The sequence below is a fragment of the Oncorhynchus mykiss genome, chromosome 9 (assembly GCF_057628025.1).
Source record: "Oncorhynchus mykiss isolate SJ-2025 chromosome 9, ASM5762802v1, whole genome shotgun sequence".
NCBI classification, from domain to species: Eukaryota; Metazoa; Chordata; class Actinopteri; order Salmoniformes; family Salmonidae; genus Oncorhynchus; species Oncorhynchus mykiss.
Genome location: NC_143030.1, coordinates 45925601 through 45942128, shown reverse-complemented (window position 1 = coordinate 45942128; position 16528 = coordinate 45925601). Strand labels below are relative to the sequence as shown.

The 16528-nt window shown below is 48.1% G+C and overlaps 2 protein-coding genes across 3 annotated transcripts; one reads left to right on the top strand and one right to left on the bottom strand.

Annotated features, from left to right (window-relative positions):
• Positions 1-398: 398 nt before the first annotated feature.
• Positions 399-9794, top strand: borcs6 (BLOC-1 related complex subunit 6). 2 transcript variants are annotated; one of them, XM_021615698.3, is made up of 7 exons: positions 412-479; positions 1146-1191; positions 1290-1936; positions 5568-5943; positions 6430-6599; positions 6995-7078; positions 7229-9794. In XM_021615698.3, the coding sequence occupies exons 3-7, from the start codon at positions 1301-1303 to the stop codon at positions 7352-7354; spliced, it is 1392 nt and encodes a 463-aa protein (XP_021471373.3). In that variant the 5' UTR covers positions 412-479; positions 1146-1191; positions 1290-1300; the 3' UTR covers positions 7355-9794. The 2 variants fall into 2 exon arrangements, with proteins under 2 accessions (XP_036843899.2, XP_021471373.3); XM_036988004.2 differs by lacking the exon at positions 1146-1191 and having other exon boundaries at positions 399-479.
• Positions 9795-10448: 654 nt separating this feature from the next.
• Positions 10449-16105, bottom strand: si:dkey-72l14.3 (Glyco_hydro_56 domain-containing protein). Its single transcript, XM_021615697.3, has 5 exons — positions 15635-16105; positions 12322-12928; positions 11822-12214; positions 11616-11714; positions 10449-11509 (listed from the first exon to the last, which is right to left on the bottom strand). Exons 2-5 carry the CDS (start codon positions 12865-12867, stop codon positions 11009-11011), a joined length of 1539 nt encoding a protein of 512 aa, XP_021471372.3. The 5' UTR covers positions 12868-12928; positions 15635-16105; the 3' UTR covers positions 10449-11008.
• Positions 16106-16528: the final 423 nt, after the last annotated feature.

Here is a 16528-nt window from a genome sequence, read left to right as displayed (position 1 = left end):
TTGAAGTGCTCAACATATGGGGTAACTCTTTCAAGACTGTTGGAAAAGCATAAGAGCGAATATAAATGCGAGCATAAGAGCGAGGGGAAAAAGGCCTACCGTCCCCTGTGCCACCCCCCAAAAAACACAACCCTCCCAAAGCAAAACACACAACCCCTCCCCAGTAAAGTTCAATCTGTTCCTAAGTACACAGGCATGATTTACTCTGCTTGATTGAATTCAATTAAATACAACTTAATTCTGAAATTCTTTAGTAATTACAAGTATTATTGGTTTGAATTATAGATATGAAACAAAACATCTTACTACTGCATATTATCATCATGTGAGACATTTACTGTGATGAGTTATGCCTATAATTTGATCCATCATTATGCGGAACTATTGCGTTTTCTACTACAGGTTGTATGGAATAATTTACAGAGTGGACTCGACCCAGCTTCCTGCTTGACTTACATCTCCAGGAAAGAACAACAGTGGTAAGTGTTCATTTATTTGGTTATGCTAAAAACGGGCAAATATTTTACTTTTCTGAAAGTAAGAAATCGAAATAAGTCCTATCACTCATTGCCAGGTGGTTACTCTTGACACGGAATAAAAAGGGAACTTAAAACAAGTTAAAATTCAGAGGCCTGCTTGCTAGCATCGACAGCTAGCTAGACTGCGAGCTAACGTCATGTGACTGATTGCAAGCTTATGTCTGATAATGACAGCAATATGTCAACTTGCTTGCTAGATGTTGGGACCGTAATTTATTATTTATACATCGTCAGTCAGATGGTACTAACTGCTAATAGTTTTACTGTTTCCTGCTCCTAGCTAGGTGTTACTAGTCACACTGATAGCCAGCTATTGTAGCTAGCTAACTTACGTCATATAAACACAGGCGCTGTTGGTGGTTAAAGATATTCTTATATCGCGTATTGTACAGTCACTCGACCTTTGATCATTATTGTTTTCTTGTATTTGTTGGATTGAGCTGCAAAGTTGGATCGGTGACAGTTCAATTTGGTGGGTCTATCGATGTATGCTTGTAAACTGGCTAGATTACCAGCAAGAGATGTGCTACCCAACCAGGTACAAAACATGAATAGAAAACATATCACACAAAATTCTGAAGTCTTTCTCCCAACCCCTCTTAAAAGCAAAAAGGACGCAAACCCAACTAACAAAGAACAACTGGAGCCCAGGGTGAGCAAGTTCATGTGCAATGATTTGTAGAGTCAGACCCAGTTGTATGCATAGGGAGAAGAGTGTGTCAGTTGTTATCTGACATGTATTTTATGCAGCAGGTGGAGGGATGAGCCTCTTCCCTGTGATTGGCACAGATGTGCCGGAAGCAGCCAATGGGGTGGATACACCAGGCTCCCCTGGATCCTGTAATGTGAATGGCCCGTACACCCACGCCCCTAATACCCCTGCACAGCTCCTGAAGTTTGGGGGTAGGGTGCCCTGTCCTGGGCAGGGATCCCTTGATGAGACTGAGAACTGTGTGGATGGGGAGAGCGCATGCGATGGACAAGAGAACCCCATAGACACTGCTCACAACTCCACAACCCATTCAGACACACAGCAACACAGCAACATGTTCCCAGCCCATCCCTCCCTCCCCCTTCCCACATGCACAGCAGACAAAGAGCCAGACCCACACGAGCCCCCCAAAGACATGTCCCTCACTGGACCCTCCCAAACAAGTATGCCCCTAAACGAGACTCTGTCTGGAGACTGGCAGCACACAGGCACTCCATCCAAAGACACAGCCCCAGAGGGGGACACTCACAGTGCAGCTAAAAAGCAGTCCGAGACAAAGCACACAAAGCCTTCTAGCTTCTGTGCTGCAGAAACAGAGGAGGAAGTGGAGGTGGAAGAGGAGGAGTGTGAAAAGGATGGCAAGGAGCAGCATGCAGGAAACACACAGGCTGAAGTCTCAGCTGAGGTGAGTTTGCCATACTGACTGCTACTGCTCCTGTACATAATTGTTCATGTTAAAGTGCCAGAGCCAACAGCTCAATAATAGTACTTAATTACATTTGAGTCATTTAGCAGACACGCATCTCATTTGTATTTGTCACATTCGCCGAATACAACAGGGGTTTCACTTTACCGTGAAATGCTTACTTACAAGCCATTAACCAACAATGCAGTTCAATAAATAGTGAATAAAATATTTACTAAATAAACGAAAGTTTAAAAAAAATAGCATTAATCAAAAGGTAACACAAATGTACGTAACAATAACGAGGCTTTATACAGGGGTTACCGGTACCGAGTCAATGTGCGGGGGTACAGGTTAGTCAAGGTAATTTGTAGAGTGACTATCCATATAAACTCAGCAAAAAAAGAAACATCCCTTTTTCAGGACCCTGTCTTACAAAGATAATTTGTAAAAATCCAAATAACTTCACAGATCTTCATTGTAAAGGGTTTAAGCACAGTTTCCAATGCTTGATAAATGAACGGTCGTTCATTTTGTTGAACGGTCGTTAAGACACGAACAGCTTACAGACGGTAGGCAATTAAGGTCACAGTTATGACAACTTAGGACACTAAAGGCCTTTCTATTGACTCAGAAACACAGAAAGAAAGATGCCCAGGGTCCCTGCTCATCTGTGTGAACGTGCCTTCGGCATGCTGCAAGGAGGCATGAGGACTGCAGATGTGGCCAGGGCAATAAATTGTAATGTCCAGTATGGACGTCTAAGACAGCGCTACAGGGAGACAGGGCGGACAGCTGATCGTCCTCGCAGTGGCAGACCACGTGTAACAACACCTGCACAGGATTGGTACATCCGAACATCACACCTGCGGAACAGGAACAGGATGGCAACAACAGCTGCCCGAGTTACACCAGGAACACACAATCCCTCCATCAGTGCTCAGACTGTCTTCGATAGGCTGAGAGAGGCTGGACTGAGGGCTTGTAGGCCTGTTGTAAGGCAGGTCCTCACCAGACATCACCGGCAACAACATCACCTATGGGCACAAACCCACCGTCGCTGGACCAAACATAACTGTCAAAAAAGTCCTCTTCACTGACGAGTCGCAGGTTTGTCTCACCAGGGGTGATGGTCGGATTCGCGTTTATCGTCAATGGAATGAGCATTACACCGAGGCCTGTACTCTGGAGCGGGATCAATTTGGAGGTGGAGGGTCCGTCATGGTCTGTCACAGCATCATCGGACTGAGCTTCTTGTCATTGCAGGCAATCTCAACACTGTGCGTTACAGGGAAGACATCCTCCTCCCTCATGTGGTACCCTTCCTGCAGGCTCATCCTGAAATGACCCTCCAGCATGACAATACCACCAACCATATTGCTCGTTCTGTGCGTGATTTCCTGCAAGACAGGAATGTCAGTGTTCTGCCATGGCCAGCGAAGAGCCCAGATCTCAATCCCATTGAGTACGTCTGGGACCTGTTGGATCAGAGGGTGAGGGCTAGAGCCCCCCCTGACATGTATGGGATCTTGCAGGTGCCTTGGTGGAAGAGTGGGGTAACATCTCACAGCAAGAACTGGCAAATCTGGTGCAGTCCATGAAGAGGAGATGCACTGCAGTACTTACTGCAGCTGGTGGCCACACCAGATACTGACTATTACTTTTGATTTGAACTCCTCCCCTCCTTTGTTCAGGGACACATTATTCAATTTCTGTTAGTCACGTCTATGGAGATTGTTCAGTTTGTCTTGGTTGTTGAGTCTTGTGATGTTCATTCAAATATTTACACATGTTAAGTTTGCTGAAAATAAACACAGTTGACAGTGAGAGGATGTTTCTTTTTTTGCTGAGTTTATAAAAAACAGAGAGTAGCAGCAGTGTAAAAACAAAAGGGGTGGCCATTTGATTAGTTTAGTTGTTCAGCAGTCTTATGGCTTGGGGGTAGAAGCTGTTAAGGAGATTTGTCTCTCCAGTACCGCTTGCCGTGCGGTAGCAGAGAGAACAGTCTATGACTAGGGTGGCTGGAGTCTGACCATTTTTTTGGGGCCTTCCTCTGACACTGCCTAGTATATAGGTCCTGGATGTCAGGAAGCTTGGCCCCAGTGATTTACTGGGCCGTATGCACTACCCTCTGTAGCGCCTTACGGTCGGATGCCTAGCAGTTGCCGTACCAGGCGGTAATGCATCTGGTTAGGATGCTTTCGATAGTGCAGCTGTAGAACTTTTTGAGGATCTTGTTGTCGTGCCCGCTTCACAACTGTGTTTGGACCACAATAGTTTGTTGGTGATGCGGATACCAAGGAACTTAAAACTCTCGACCCGCTCCACTTCAGTCTTGTTAATGTGGGCTTGTATGGCCGTCCTTTTCCTATAGTCCACAATCAGCTCCTTTGTCTTGCTCACATTGAGAGAGGGGTTGTTGTCCTGGCACCACACTGCCAGGTCTCTGACCTCCTCCCTATAGGCTGTCTCATCCTTGTCTGTGATCAGGCCTACCACTGTTGTCGTCAGCAACTTAATGAACGTGTTGGAGTCGTGCTTGACCATGCAATCGTGGGTGGTGGGGGAACAGGGAGTACAGGAGGGGACTAAGCACGCATCTCTGAGGGGCCCCGGTGTTGAGGATCAGCGCGGCAGATGTGTTGTTGCCTTCCCTTACTGGCCCGTCAAAATCCAGGATCCAGTTGCAGAGGGAGGTGTTTAGTCCCAGGGTCCTTAGCTTTGTGGGCACTATGATGTTGAATGCTGAGCTGTAGTCAATGAACAGCATTCTCACATAGGTGTTCCTTTTGTCCAGGTGGATTTAGGCAGTCACTGGGCATCCAGCTTGCTGGTGGGTTTCCCTTTTGCAGTCCAAAATAGTTTTCAAGCCCTGCCACATCCGACGAGCATCAGAGCCGGTGTAGTAGGATTCAATTTTAGTCTTGTATTGACGTCGTCGATGCACTTATTGATGCAGCTGATGACTGAGGTGGTATACTCAATGCCATTGGACGAATCCCGGGAACATATTCCAGTCTGTGCTAGCAAAACAGTCCTGTAGCATCTGTGTCATCTGACCACTTCTGTATTGAACGAGTCACTGGTACTTCCTGCTTTAGTTTTTGCTTGTAAGCAGGAATCAGGAGGATAGAGTTATGGTCAGATTTGCCAAATGGAGCATTTTCTTGTTTGCTTATGTCCTTTTTACAGCTCGTTGAGTGCAGTCTTAGTGCCGTCATCGGTTTGTGGTGGTAAATAGACTGCTACGAATAATATAGATAGTGTGGTCTACAGCTTATCATGAGGTATTCTACCTCAGGCAAGCAATAACTCAAAACTTGTTTAATATTAGACATCGCGCACCAGCAGTTATTGACAAATAGACACACACCCCCACCCCTCGTCTTACCAGACGTAGCTGCTCTGTCCTGCCGAAAAACGGAGAAGCCAGCCAGGGCAACTTACAATTAGTGCATTCATCTTATGATAGCTGGATGAGACAATATATCACAATCGTAGCAAGTACATTTCCCCCGATAAAGTAGTTATCAGCAAAGTGTATTTTGAATCCATTGAGCAGTGCAGCATATTCATATGTCCGGAGGATCTTGAGGATTGTCATATGTGTAAGACTGCCACTTCCCGTCAGCTTACAGAGGAGCCCTCGGCTGCAGCTCCCAGCCCTAGCTCTGTCCCAGCCGAGGGGGGGGAGTCGTCAGGCAACAGCCCTTGTCCGCCCCACGTCATGGCCCAGGTGCGCGTGCGGAACGTCCCAGAGCGGGAGCGCATCGTCCGGGGCATGCAGGACAGCAAGAGCCTGGACGAGATCAGCCAGGCATGCATCGGAGGGGCCCGGGGTGGGGGTCGGGGGGGCCAGCCAGAGGGCCGCAGGGCCACCATCTCCTCTGCCCTGGAGCTGGAGGGAACAGTCAGCCACGACGGGGACCTGACCCACTTCATCTGCCGCAACCTGGAGCAGAAGATCAAGATGAGCTCAAAGCCCAGCCTGGACTGTGACTGCGACTGTGAGTACCAGCACCGGGGGACCGCGGGGCCCGGGATGGGGGATTGGCTAATTAGTCACCAGGGTCGTATTCATTAGGTCCCAAACAGATTTTTAAAAAAAATAAAAAATTAAAAGGACTGAAACAGGGAGACCATCTGAACTTGTTTAGTAAGACATTTCCGTTTTCTGTTGAAAAACGTTTTGCTAACAGTGGGCCAGAATACGACCATGGTGATCAGTGAAATGCTAATCCACAAAATGCCTTTTCTGGTGTTATTTCAGTGATACGTCAGTGTTTTGAAGTTGCAGTTGAAGGCCGAATTCCAAATCGAATCAATCCACCCTTCCCCTCTCCTCTAGTGATTAGATTAGCACCCGCAGGAAGGGTGGAAGGACTCACACAGCGGTTTGGATGAGGGAGGATGATTTGTTTTGCTTTGCAGACTGTCGGTTAACGTCATTTCCGGTCTGTGTGCGTGCATGTGTCTTCTCTGTCTGTGTCCAGCGGACTGCTCGGGTTCCATCAGCAGTAGAGGTCGTGGGTCGTCGTCGCGGCGGCCGGTTGACATCCCTCCCATCGACCCTGCTGTCTTGGTGGACCTGCAGAGACACACAGAGGAAGTCGCCCACAGTGTGGAGCTAATGATGCGCAGCCTCAACGGAACCATCCAGAACGTACGTGAGCACAGTTTGTTCACACCACACACACACACACACACACGTTTCTGTATTTAGTTCTGTATTACATTTGTACTGCTCTAGGCTTATTTATTGCTTGGATAACCTTGTCTATTATCTATTGATTCATTGTCCATTCTTTATGCGCTGCCCACGACGTCTGAAGAATTATCACTGTGAATCAATGTAATGTTTGTTTGTGTGTCAATTAATCCCGCCAGCTGGCAATTGTGACACGCAAATGAAATGTCATTCATTTATTGATTCACACACACACACACTCACTCAAATACTTCTGATCTCCCTTCTGTCCTTTTAGTAATGCTCTAATTGTATGTTGCCCAGAATTAGTGTCTGCGATATACTGTATGTCTTTATCTGTGTGTGTCCAGATGACAGCGCTGAGTGTGGGCTACATCCAGACCTATAGAGACTCTGTGGACAGCCTGGGGGAGTCTGTGGACATGAGCATAAAGGTGAGAGAACAGATCGCTTGGCCAGACATGAAGGGAAGGATGAGCAGTGAATACTGATCGACAGTCACAGATGCTTCTCGTCATAAGTATAATGTCCTGATTTTTGGTGTGTGTGTGTGTGTGTGTGTGTGTGTGTGTGTGTGTTCGTAGGGAATGTACACACTGATGGCGCGCTGTGAGGAGCTGGACCGCTCTATGCAGCCCATCCACACTCTGGCCGCCCAGATCCGGGATATCAAGCGCACCCTGGATGCCCTTGAGGCCATCTGCAAGTAGCCCCTCCCCCCCCCTGGAAACCCCTCCCCCAGAGATCCTCTTCCACTGCAGACCCTTTTCTAACCTAATGACCCCCCTCCCTCCATACCTCCTGGAATCACTGCTACTAATCATGCTAGCTTCATGGATGATCCGCTCCTCCCCCTCACCTCACCTCTCCCCATGTAGACGTCATGCTTAAAACCCCTCCCCCACTCGCTCGGCTAGGAGCCCCTCCCCCTGACAGAACTTGAAGGAAACGGAGCACTTGATGCTTCTCTTATTGCCGTCCGACCCACCTGGTTCAGATTGTACTAACTGCTGCTGCCCACACGGGGGCACTCTCTCTCCCGTATGGAGAGTGAGCATCAGGAACAGATGAGATGGTTTAGATGTTAGACACTTCTTAGGCAGGTTGCTTAACCTAATGAGACGAGACACAGGTGGGGGTACATATGTCGTATAAATAGCAGTCCCTCCAGATGTCATGTTACGTACCTGTTACCAACCGAAAGCCATTCCCTGCGGAGCTCTCCGATCCCGAGATAATATGTTGCGCTTTAGGAGACTGTGGTACCTTCTGTCATTTCACAGGTTGGCTGGTAGGTAGGTACTAAGTAGGTAGGCCTGTTCTTGATATCGAACATAATCTATTTTGCCTAAATAGTGTTTGCCATGGTGAGAGGTTGTGGACAGCCGTTACATGTAGCGTGCTGTTACTGGCTTGTACCATGAAGGACTTGAATGCTACCAGATGTCATCAGATCTGCTGAAGCCCCACCTAGACGAGAAGGCAGCACCCTCACACTGGATATACAGTGCCTTCGGAAAGTATTCAGACCCCTTGACTTTTCCCACATTTTGTTACATTACAGCCTTATTCTAGAATTGATGAAATATTTTTTTCTCCTCATCAATCTACACACAATACCCCATAATGACAAAGCAAAAACAGGTTTTTAGAATTTCTTTCTAATTTAAAAAAATAAAATTGAAGCACCTTTGGCAGCGATTACAGCGTTGGGTCTTCTTGGGTACGACGCTACAAGCTTGGCACACCTGTATTTGGGGAGTTTCTCCCATTCTTCTCTGCAGATCCTCTCAAGCTCTGTCAGGTTGGATGGGGAGCGTCGCTGCACAGCTATTTTCAGGTCTCTCCAGAGATGTTTGATTGGGTTCAAGTCCGGGCTCTGCCTGGGCCACTCTAAGACATTGAGAAATGTACGGAGGCCACTCATGCATTGTCTTGACTGTGTGCTTAGGGTCGTTGTCCTGCTGGAAGGTGAACCTTCACCCCGAGTGTGAGATTCTGAGCGCTCTGGAGCAGGTTTTCATTTAGGATCACTTCTGTACTTTGCTCCGTTTATCTTTGCCTCGATCCTGACTAGTCTCCCAGTCCCTGCCGCTGAAAAACATCCCCACAGCGTGATGCTGCCACCACCATGCTTCACCGTAGGGATGGTGCCAGGTTTCCTCCAGACGTGACGCTTGGCATTCAGCCCAAAGAGTTCAATCTTGTTTTCATCAGACCTGTCATGTGTTTTTTTACTGAGGAGAGGCTTCCGTCTGGCCACTACCATAAAGGCCTGATTGGTGGAGTGCTGCAGAGATGATTGTCCTTCTGGAAGTTTCTCCCATCTCCATGGAGGAACTCTAGAGCTCTGTCAGTCGCTATTGGTTTCTTGGTCACGTCCCTGACCAAGGCCTTTCTCTCCTGATTGCTCAGTTTGGCTGGGTGGCCAACTCTAGGAAGAGTCTTGGTGGTTCCACAATTCTTCCATTTAAGAATGATGGAGGCCACTGTGTTCTTGCGGGATCTTCTTTGCTGCAGAAATGTGTTGGTACCCTTCCCCAGATCTGTGCCTCGACACAATCCTGTCTCGGAGCTCTACGGACAATTCCTTCGACCTCATGGCATGGTTTTTGCTCTGACGTGCACTGTCAACTGTGGGACCTTATATAGACAGGTGTGTGCCTTTCCAAATAATGTCCAATCAATTGAATTAACCACAGGTGGACTCAAGGATGATCAATGAAAACAGGATGCACCTAAGCTCAATTTCGAGTCTCATAGAAAAGGGTCTGAATACTTATGTAAATATGGTATTCCTGTTTTGTCATTATGGGATATTGTGTGTAGATTGCTGAGGATTTATATTTATGTAATCCATTTTAGATTAAGACAACAGAATGTGGCAAAAGTAATGGGGTCTGAATACTTTCCGAAGGCACTGGAATGGAGGGATGGGCTGTGGGACTATAGACTTTGGGGGGGTGGGGGGGGCACATGTTTGCCTGGGGAGGGAGAGATGGCTTCCTCTCTAACTGCTCTTCATCTCTGTACAATCAAAAGCACCTCTGTACATATCTTTCTGTAACAAAGAAATAATTGAGCTACCCTTCGTCCTGAGTGTATATTTTCAGAAGGATAACACAATAAATTTACATGAGCTGCAAAGAATAGCTGTCTGTTTTGTTCCTGGATGTGGTTTTGATGACATGAGTGTATAGATACAGAACATCTAGACTGATGCAGGACTGGAGATCTAGGCTGACGCAGGACTGGAGATCTAGGCTGACGCAGGACTGGAGATCTAGGCTGACGCAGGACTGGACAGCTAGGCTGACGCAGGACTGGAGATCTAGGCTGACGCAGGACTGGAGATCTAGGCTGACGCAGGACAGGACAGCTAGGCTGACGCAGGACAGGACAGCTAGGCTGACGCAGGACTGGACAGCTAGGCTGACGCAGGACTGGACAGCTAGGCTGACGCAGGACTGGACAGCTAGGCTGACGCAGGACTGGACAGCTAGGCTGACGCAGGACTGGACAGCTAGGCTGACGCAGGACTGGACAGCTAGGCTGACGCAGGACTGGACAGCTAGGCTGACGCAGGACTGGACAGCTAGGCTGACGCAGGACTGGAGATCTAGGCTGACGCAGGACTGGAGATCTAGGCTGACGCAGGACAGGACAGCTAGGCTGACGCAGGACAGGACAGCTAGGCTGACGCAGGACTGAACATCTAGGCTGACGCAGGACAGGAGATCTAGACTGACGCAGGACAGGAGATCTAGACTGCATCAACAACATTTCATAGAAAATATGAGTACATTTTTATAGAGGTATGATTTTATTGTAAACGCAATAGCATGACCCGTAAGAATACAAAGGTAATGTTGAACGGTGAAGTCATTTCTATTGATATGACTGCAGTGGCATGTAGAATGTGTTTACATCGTTTGAGGATACCAAGGTGTGAACCATAATACAGGTCCTTCTTAACATGGCCATGTAAGCAGTAGAGCTGAGTAGCGTGAAGAAGAAAAAGGGAGAAAAAAAGTGTGCCAATAAACAAAAATGAGTTGTAAAAAGAAACATCCAGTACTGCAATGTTAGGAACTGAACACACAAAAACTGTTGACGAGAAACGATGACAATGTTAACCACGAATCCTATGAATAGAATATTTTGTTTGTTTGATCTACTTCACGTTCTCCGTTGTACAGACAATAAAAACATCCACTGTCTCCAAAGTAGAATAGTTGTCTCTTGTTCACAACATTTCTTTGTTGGAAATAGAAACACCTCTTAAGAGTTTCTGTTCCACAAACATTTCTTATACACTGGTACGACAGTGTCTTGAGCCCCGACCTGATAATCCAACAGGTGTGTCAGAGCTTCAGGCATAAGTCTGTGTTCAGGCGTAGAGCTGTGGCTAATACCAGCAGTAGAGGTAGGAGAGGTGCCTTGAGTGATGGTCCGCTGTGGTCTGACAGAGTGAGGGTGGGCCTGGTCCCTTGGTTCAGCTCACTCGACAAGGGGGAATTCAGCGTGGGGGGAAGGACTCCCTGTGCCCTGTCCTTGGGGAGCTCCTCGTCGGCGACTGCCCCCTCCAGGGACTCATACCACTGGCACTGGAAGTCCCTCTTCCAGGCCTCCAGGTTGCCAGGGTCCAGCTGGCCTGTGGCCTGCACCCCCTCCACCTTCCCCTGCGTTATCACGAAGTTGGAGGGCGGCAAGTGCAGGTAGGCGGAGCTCTCGGGTTTGCGGCGCACGCAGCGGCCACGCCCCTGGCACAGGGAGACGCCGCACAGGCGGGCGGCCGTGGTCACGTTGACGGCGTAAAGGCCCAGGACCTCACGCACAAACGCAGCCAGCTCTGAGCAGGCTCTCTGGGGGCAGACAGAGGTGAAATGGTTGTCATTCACAGACCTCGGACCCAGTTACAGTTGACTGACTGACTGATTGTATGGTACATTGAAGAGGCGTGTACTGTACCTGAGTCCTTGTAGAGAAGACACCTTGATCTTTCTCCCAGAGGACAACCCCTGCTGCCCCCATGGCAGCACTCTCACCAATGGTGTTGACCAGGTCCACCTAATGGAACATCACTCAGTTATACACTGGTTACAGATCCAGCAGACTAAGAGAAACCACTTTCAAAAACATGGTAACGTCTACTTCCACCCAACACTTTCTCTCACCTCAGACAGGAAAGTATTGGTCGATGTATAGACACTCCTGACCAATGGGAACACAGGAAGGTCGTAGGCGGTCCCGGCCAAGCTTGCCACTCTCAGTGCCTCTCGGATCTGATTGGACGTGTAGAGTCTGGCCCCTGAGGTCCCACCCTGCAGCTTCTCTAGTGTGAGGGCGGGGTAGAGAGCAGAGCAGCATTTCCAGAGCCACAGCAGCTCGTCATTCAACGCCATCTCGGCAGCGGGACAGCGACCCGTGTAATTGGACAGCGACTGGGCGGGGCCGGAGTTGTAGCAGTTGGGGTATGGGGTCACGCCCCACAGAGCCTTGGGGCGGAGCCTCCTCACCTCCCACAGCGTCTCCATGAGGATGGACTGGGACGCTGCCTCAAAGTCCACCTGGGGAACGGGATGACATCATCATTATGAGACAACTGTGATGTTGAATAGCATTTGTTACATCTGTTTCTCCTATTACTCTAAACTGCCATGGATGAGGATCTTACCTGAGACCACTTCTCCACCTCCTCCGTGGTCCAGTCAGGGAAGAAGGTCCTCAGCAGAGCCCTGGAGCCCTCCAGGTAGATGCCCTGTTTTTCACGGTTCCTTCCCCACTGCGGGGACCACTGGCCCCAACGCAGTACTCCCAGGCCCTGGTAACCTATTGATGGTAGCGCTGCCGCCAGGTCCTCCCCTGTCTTCTGGAGGTGTCCATCCAGTCTGGTGTGTTGGGGAAGGCCTCCGTTCACCGGCTGGTCCTGGTTAGTGTAATAGGGGTACTTCCCCAGAGTGTCCTCATAAAACATGGACACGCGGCCCTCTCTCTCCATCCCAAAGGCTCCTGGATCAGGTCGTCCAGGACACGCCTTGTTGGGGATTCCCCATAGTACTAGAAAAGGCTGCCCTGGTGACAGAGGGGTGCGTGCCGGCTGTGGGGGACCACCAAGGCAGGGGGATGTAAGGAGCATCAATCCCTGGAGGAGGAGTGGTAGTAGGGCCCTGTGTGGCCCAGCTCTGAGCCCGGCCCAGAGCTCCAGCTCAGTCCACGCCATGGAGCTGCCTGCTGCCTCTGTGTATCACCACGCCTCCAGGCCCTCACAACCAACCATAGCCCTGGGAACACAACACGGCACCCTCAGCTGTCTACATGCCAACACTAACGTTACATACCTGTTATCACATTAGAACATTGCATACCTGTTATCACATTAGAACATTGCATACCTGTTATCACATTAGAACATTGCATACCTGTTATCACATTAGAACATTGCATACCTGTTATCACATTAGAACATTGCATACCTGTTATCACATTAGAACATTGCATACCTGTTATCACATTAGAACATTGTATACCTGTTATCACATTAGAACATTGCATACCTGTTATCACGTTATAACATTGCATACCTGTTATCACATTAGAACATTGCATACCTGTTATCACATTAGAACATTGCATACCTGTTATCACGTTATAACATTGCATACCTGTTATCACATTAGAATATTGTATACCTGTTATCACATTAGAACATTGTATACCTGTCACTGAATCATTGTCAACAATAAAAATGAATCACAAGTCAATAAACAAATCATATTACCAGGCTGCGCAACGGCAGCAAGGCTGGCCCTTGGATGTACACAGAGATACTGTAGACTTCATCACTACTTGTATTTGTGAAAGGTATTGACATGTTGAAATCACCAAGCTGTCTGTTTAAACTACTGACGAACAGCTCGGACACCCATGCATACTCCACAAGACATGCCCCCAGAGGTCTCTTCACAGTCCAGAACAGACTTTGGGAGGCACACAGTACTACATAGAGCCATGACTACATGGAACTCTATTCCACATCAAGTAACTGATGCAAGCAGTAAAATTAGATTTTAATAAATAGATAGAAATGGACTGGCGGGGACTGTGAAGCAACACAAACATAGGCACAGACACGCATACACACACACGGTAGCTTACGCACTATACACATGGATTTAGTACTGTAGATATGTGGTAGTGGTGGAGTAGGAGCCTGAGGGCACACAGTGTGTTGTGAAATCTGTGAATGTATTGTAACGGTTTTAAAATGATATAAACGGCCTTAATTTTGCTGGACCTCAGGAAGAGCAAGGCAGCAGCTAATCTGTAAAAAGAAAAACACAAATACAAATCCCTAGTCAGCCCCATGTCGCCGCCAGACATTCTCATTGACTTGTGTGATTCTTTTGCAAACGTATTGTCCTTCCAAGAGTAGGCCTAAAACAACAAAAGAAGAGGCGATTGGCTGGGTGAACGAGGCGTGTGTGTGTGTGTGTGCGTCAGTGGCATCGCCATTAGAGGAGACTAGACGGGAGGAACAGAATGCCTCAAAAAGGTCATTAACAGGAGTTAATTGGATTCATTAGTGCCGCCCATGTTGGCCATCAGGATCTCTAAGACGCTCTGCAAGGATTCTCAGTAATTACTCTGTAGCGTAGCAGAGGGAGCCATGCCAAAAACAACAAGAAAAACCAAAACTACACTACCCTTATTGATCCCAATCGTTACAGCCCTGTGAAAAACAGAGAATCCATAGGACCGTAAAATTGTAAATGTGTCCTTTTTTTGGGGGTGAAGCTCTAATCCTTGAGCAGTAATCTGCTTTTGTTTGTTTTACTGATCAGGCGTGAAGGGGAGGGGACACCACAAAGCATGTGAACATGTAGGATTCTGTGTAAAACGGATTAACTACCATGGTTTTAGAAAATCAGTTAACCAATATCGTGGATAAGAACCCATTGGGCTGTGCTTTCATATATACACTAAGTGTACAGGACATTAGGAACGCCTGCTCTTTCCATGACATAGACTGACCAGGTGAATCCAGGAGAAAGCTAGGATCCCTTATTGATGTCACGTGTTAAACCCACTTCAATCAGTGTAGATGAAGGGGAGGAGACAGGCTAACCTCTAAAAGTCTTAGCCTTTGGGGGGATAAGGTCTTGAAGTGTCTTTCCTATAACTAGGAGATATAAGTAATCTAAGGAAATGTTTTTGTTTTTTGGACACATATTTAACCCAAAACGAGCTCTATACTTCACTTCCATTCATTTTTTTAAAACCAGTACCAGATACCTTCAGACAAGTCCTGTGACTCTGGTGGGGGTGTAGCATCTCGTCTTTCAATGCTGGGTGACATATCAGTTTGTAGCCCAAACGGTTCGGACTCCACAGACAGAAGTTCCTAATGTTTTGTACACTCAGTGTGTATATTTGTCCCAGCTATGTGGTCGAAAAATAAGGTACCTGTTATTTGGACACATTCAATTCACCCTAATCCAAGTCACTCCCTGCCTTGAAAAAAAGGACTGGAGTACTACAGTGCCAAACTTAGACCCTTAGGAATCCCCCTCTAAACTTGGCAAAATATACGTTGATTCGGGATGCCTTATGTTGCGGCAAAAACATATCCTGCTCTTTCTGTGGAACTGCAACGTGGGAGAGGACGGGGATCATTGACAAATACACGTTTACGGAACGAGCCAATGTCTCATCCTTCCCAGAGTTTGTCTGAAAGGCTAAAAGACGCTGTAGAGTGCATGATACGTGCATTCTTTAAGTGTTGCTAAGCTCTGTATAGCACAGTAAGAGCAGAAGGCCCACATGCAGAGAGAGCACCACCATCAGCTGGAGACACCATACCACTACATCTCCATTACCACTCCATAGTAATGATGGAGCTAGTGGCGTCAGAGGTGGCTTAGGCTCCCTGGCTCCACTGTCTGACAGAAGGTCAAAGGTCTTAGGCTGCAGGTCAGAAGGTCACTCACCTCTGATTTGCTGGTCCGGACAGACGGACACTCCCTGGATTCACCTGATGCTAGCTAGCTAGCGAAGCTCTGCCGGACTGGGGGGAGCAGCGCTGGTCAGGACAAACAGGACGTCAACCGCTCCCAGGTTCTTCAAGGTGGTCAAGGAGAAGATGCGTCTGGTGTCTGGTGTATGTGGTATCCAGGTAGGCTTCCCCACAGACCGGTGTCCTAACGCCCCAGGAAGCTTCAACCCCAAGGCATGTACTGTTCTGGCAGCAGGAGGAAGCCAGGGAGTCAGTCAGGTTAGTGTCTGACCAGGGAGACATGGGTGGGCAGGTGGTGTGGTGAACTGTAGGGGGGGAGACCCGCGGTAGACAGCCATCCAGCCGGAGAAAGAGCCAGTGTGGAGCAGGGAAAGGAGGGAGAGCCAGAGTAAGTGACAGGAGGCAGGTTGAAGCAACTTCACCTTCACCAGGGTAATCTGGCTGTAAGCAGGGTCAGTGCCGACCACAACACTCGAATGACCGCCCGTCCTGACCATAATCCCATAATCCAATGGGAGGACTGCCCCAACGCTTTCCTATTTGCACGGACGGAGCAGCTCACATCTCTCTCTCCTTCTCCACTGATATATATACACTGCTCAAAAAAATAAAGGGAACACTTAAACAACACAATGTAACTCCAAGTCAATCACACTTCTGTGAAATCAAACTGTCCACTTAGGAAGCAACACTGATTGACAATACATTTCACATGCTGTTGTGCAAATGGAATAGACAACAGGTGGAAATTATAGGCAATTAGCAAGACACCCCCAATAAAGGAGTGGTTCTATAGGTGGGGACCACAGACCACTTCTCAGTTCCTATGCTTCCTGGCTGATGTTTTGGTCACTTTTGAATGCTGGCG

Coding starts and splice junctions, on each gene's coding strand:
- borcs6 (XM_036988004.2), top strand. CDS start 1,301: ATGAGCCTCTTCCCTGTGATTGGCACAGATGTGCCGGAAGCAGCCAAT. Junction 1,937..5,567: donor AGGCTGAAGTCTCAGCTGAG/GTGAGTTTGCCA, acceptor ACTTCCCGTCAG/CTTACAGAGGAGCCCTCGGC. Junction 5,944..6,429: donor CCTGGACTGTGACTGCGACT/GTGAGTACCAGC, acceptor GTCTGTGTCCAG/CGGACTGCTCGGGTTCCATC.
- si:dkey-72l14.3 (XM_021615697.3), bottom strand. CDS start 12,867: ATGGCGTGGACTGAGCTGGAGCTCTGGGCCGGGCTCAGAGCTGGGCCA. Junction 11,715..11,821: donor CCAATACTTTCCTGTCTGAG/GTGAGAGAAAGT, acceptor ATGTTCCATTAG/GTGGACCTGGTCAACACCAT. Junction 11,510..11,615: donor TCTTCTCTACAAGGACTCAG/GTACAGTACACG, acceptor GTCTGCCCCCAG/AGAGCCTGCTCAGAGCTGGC.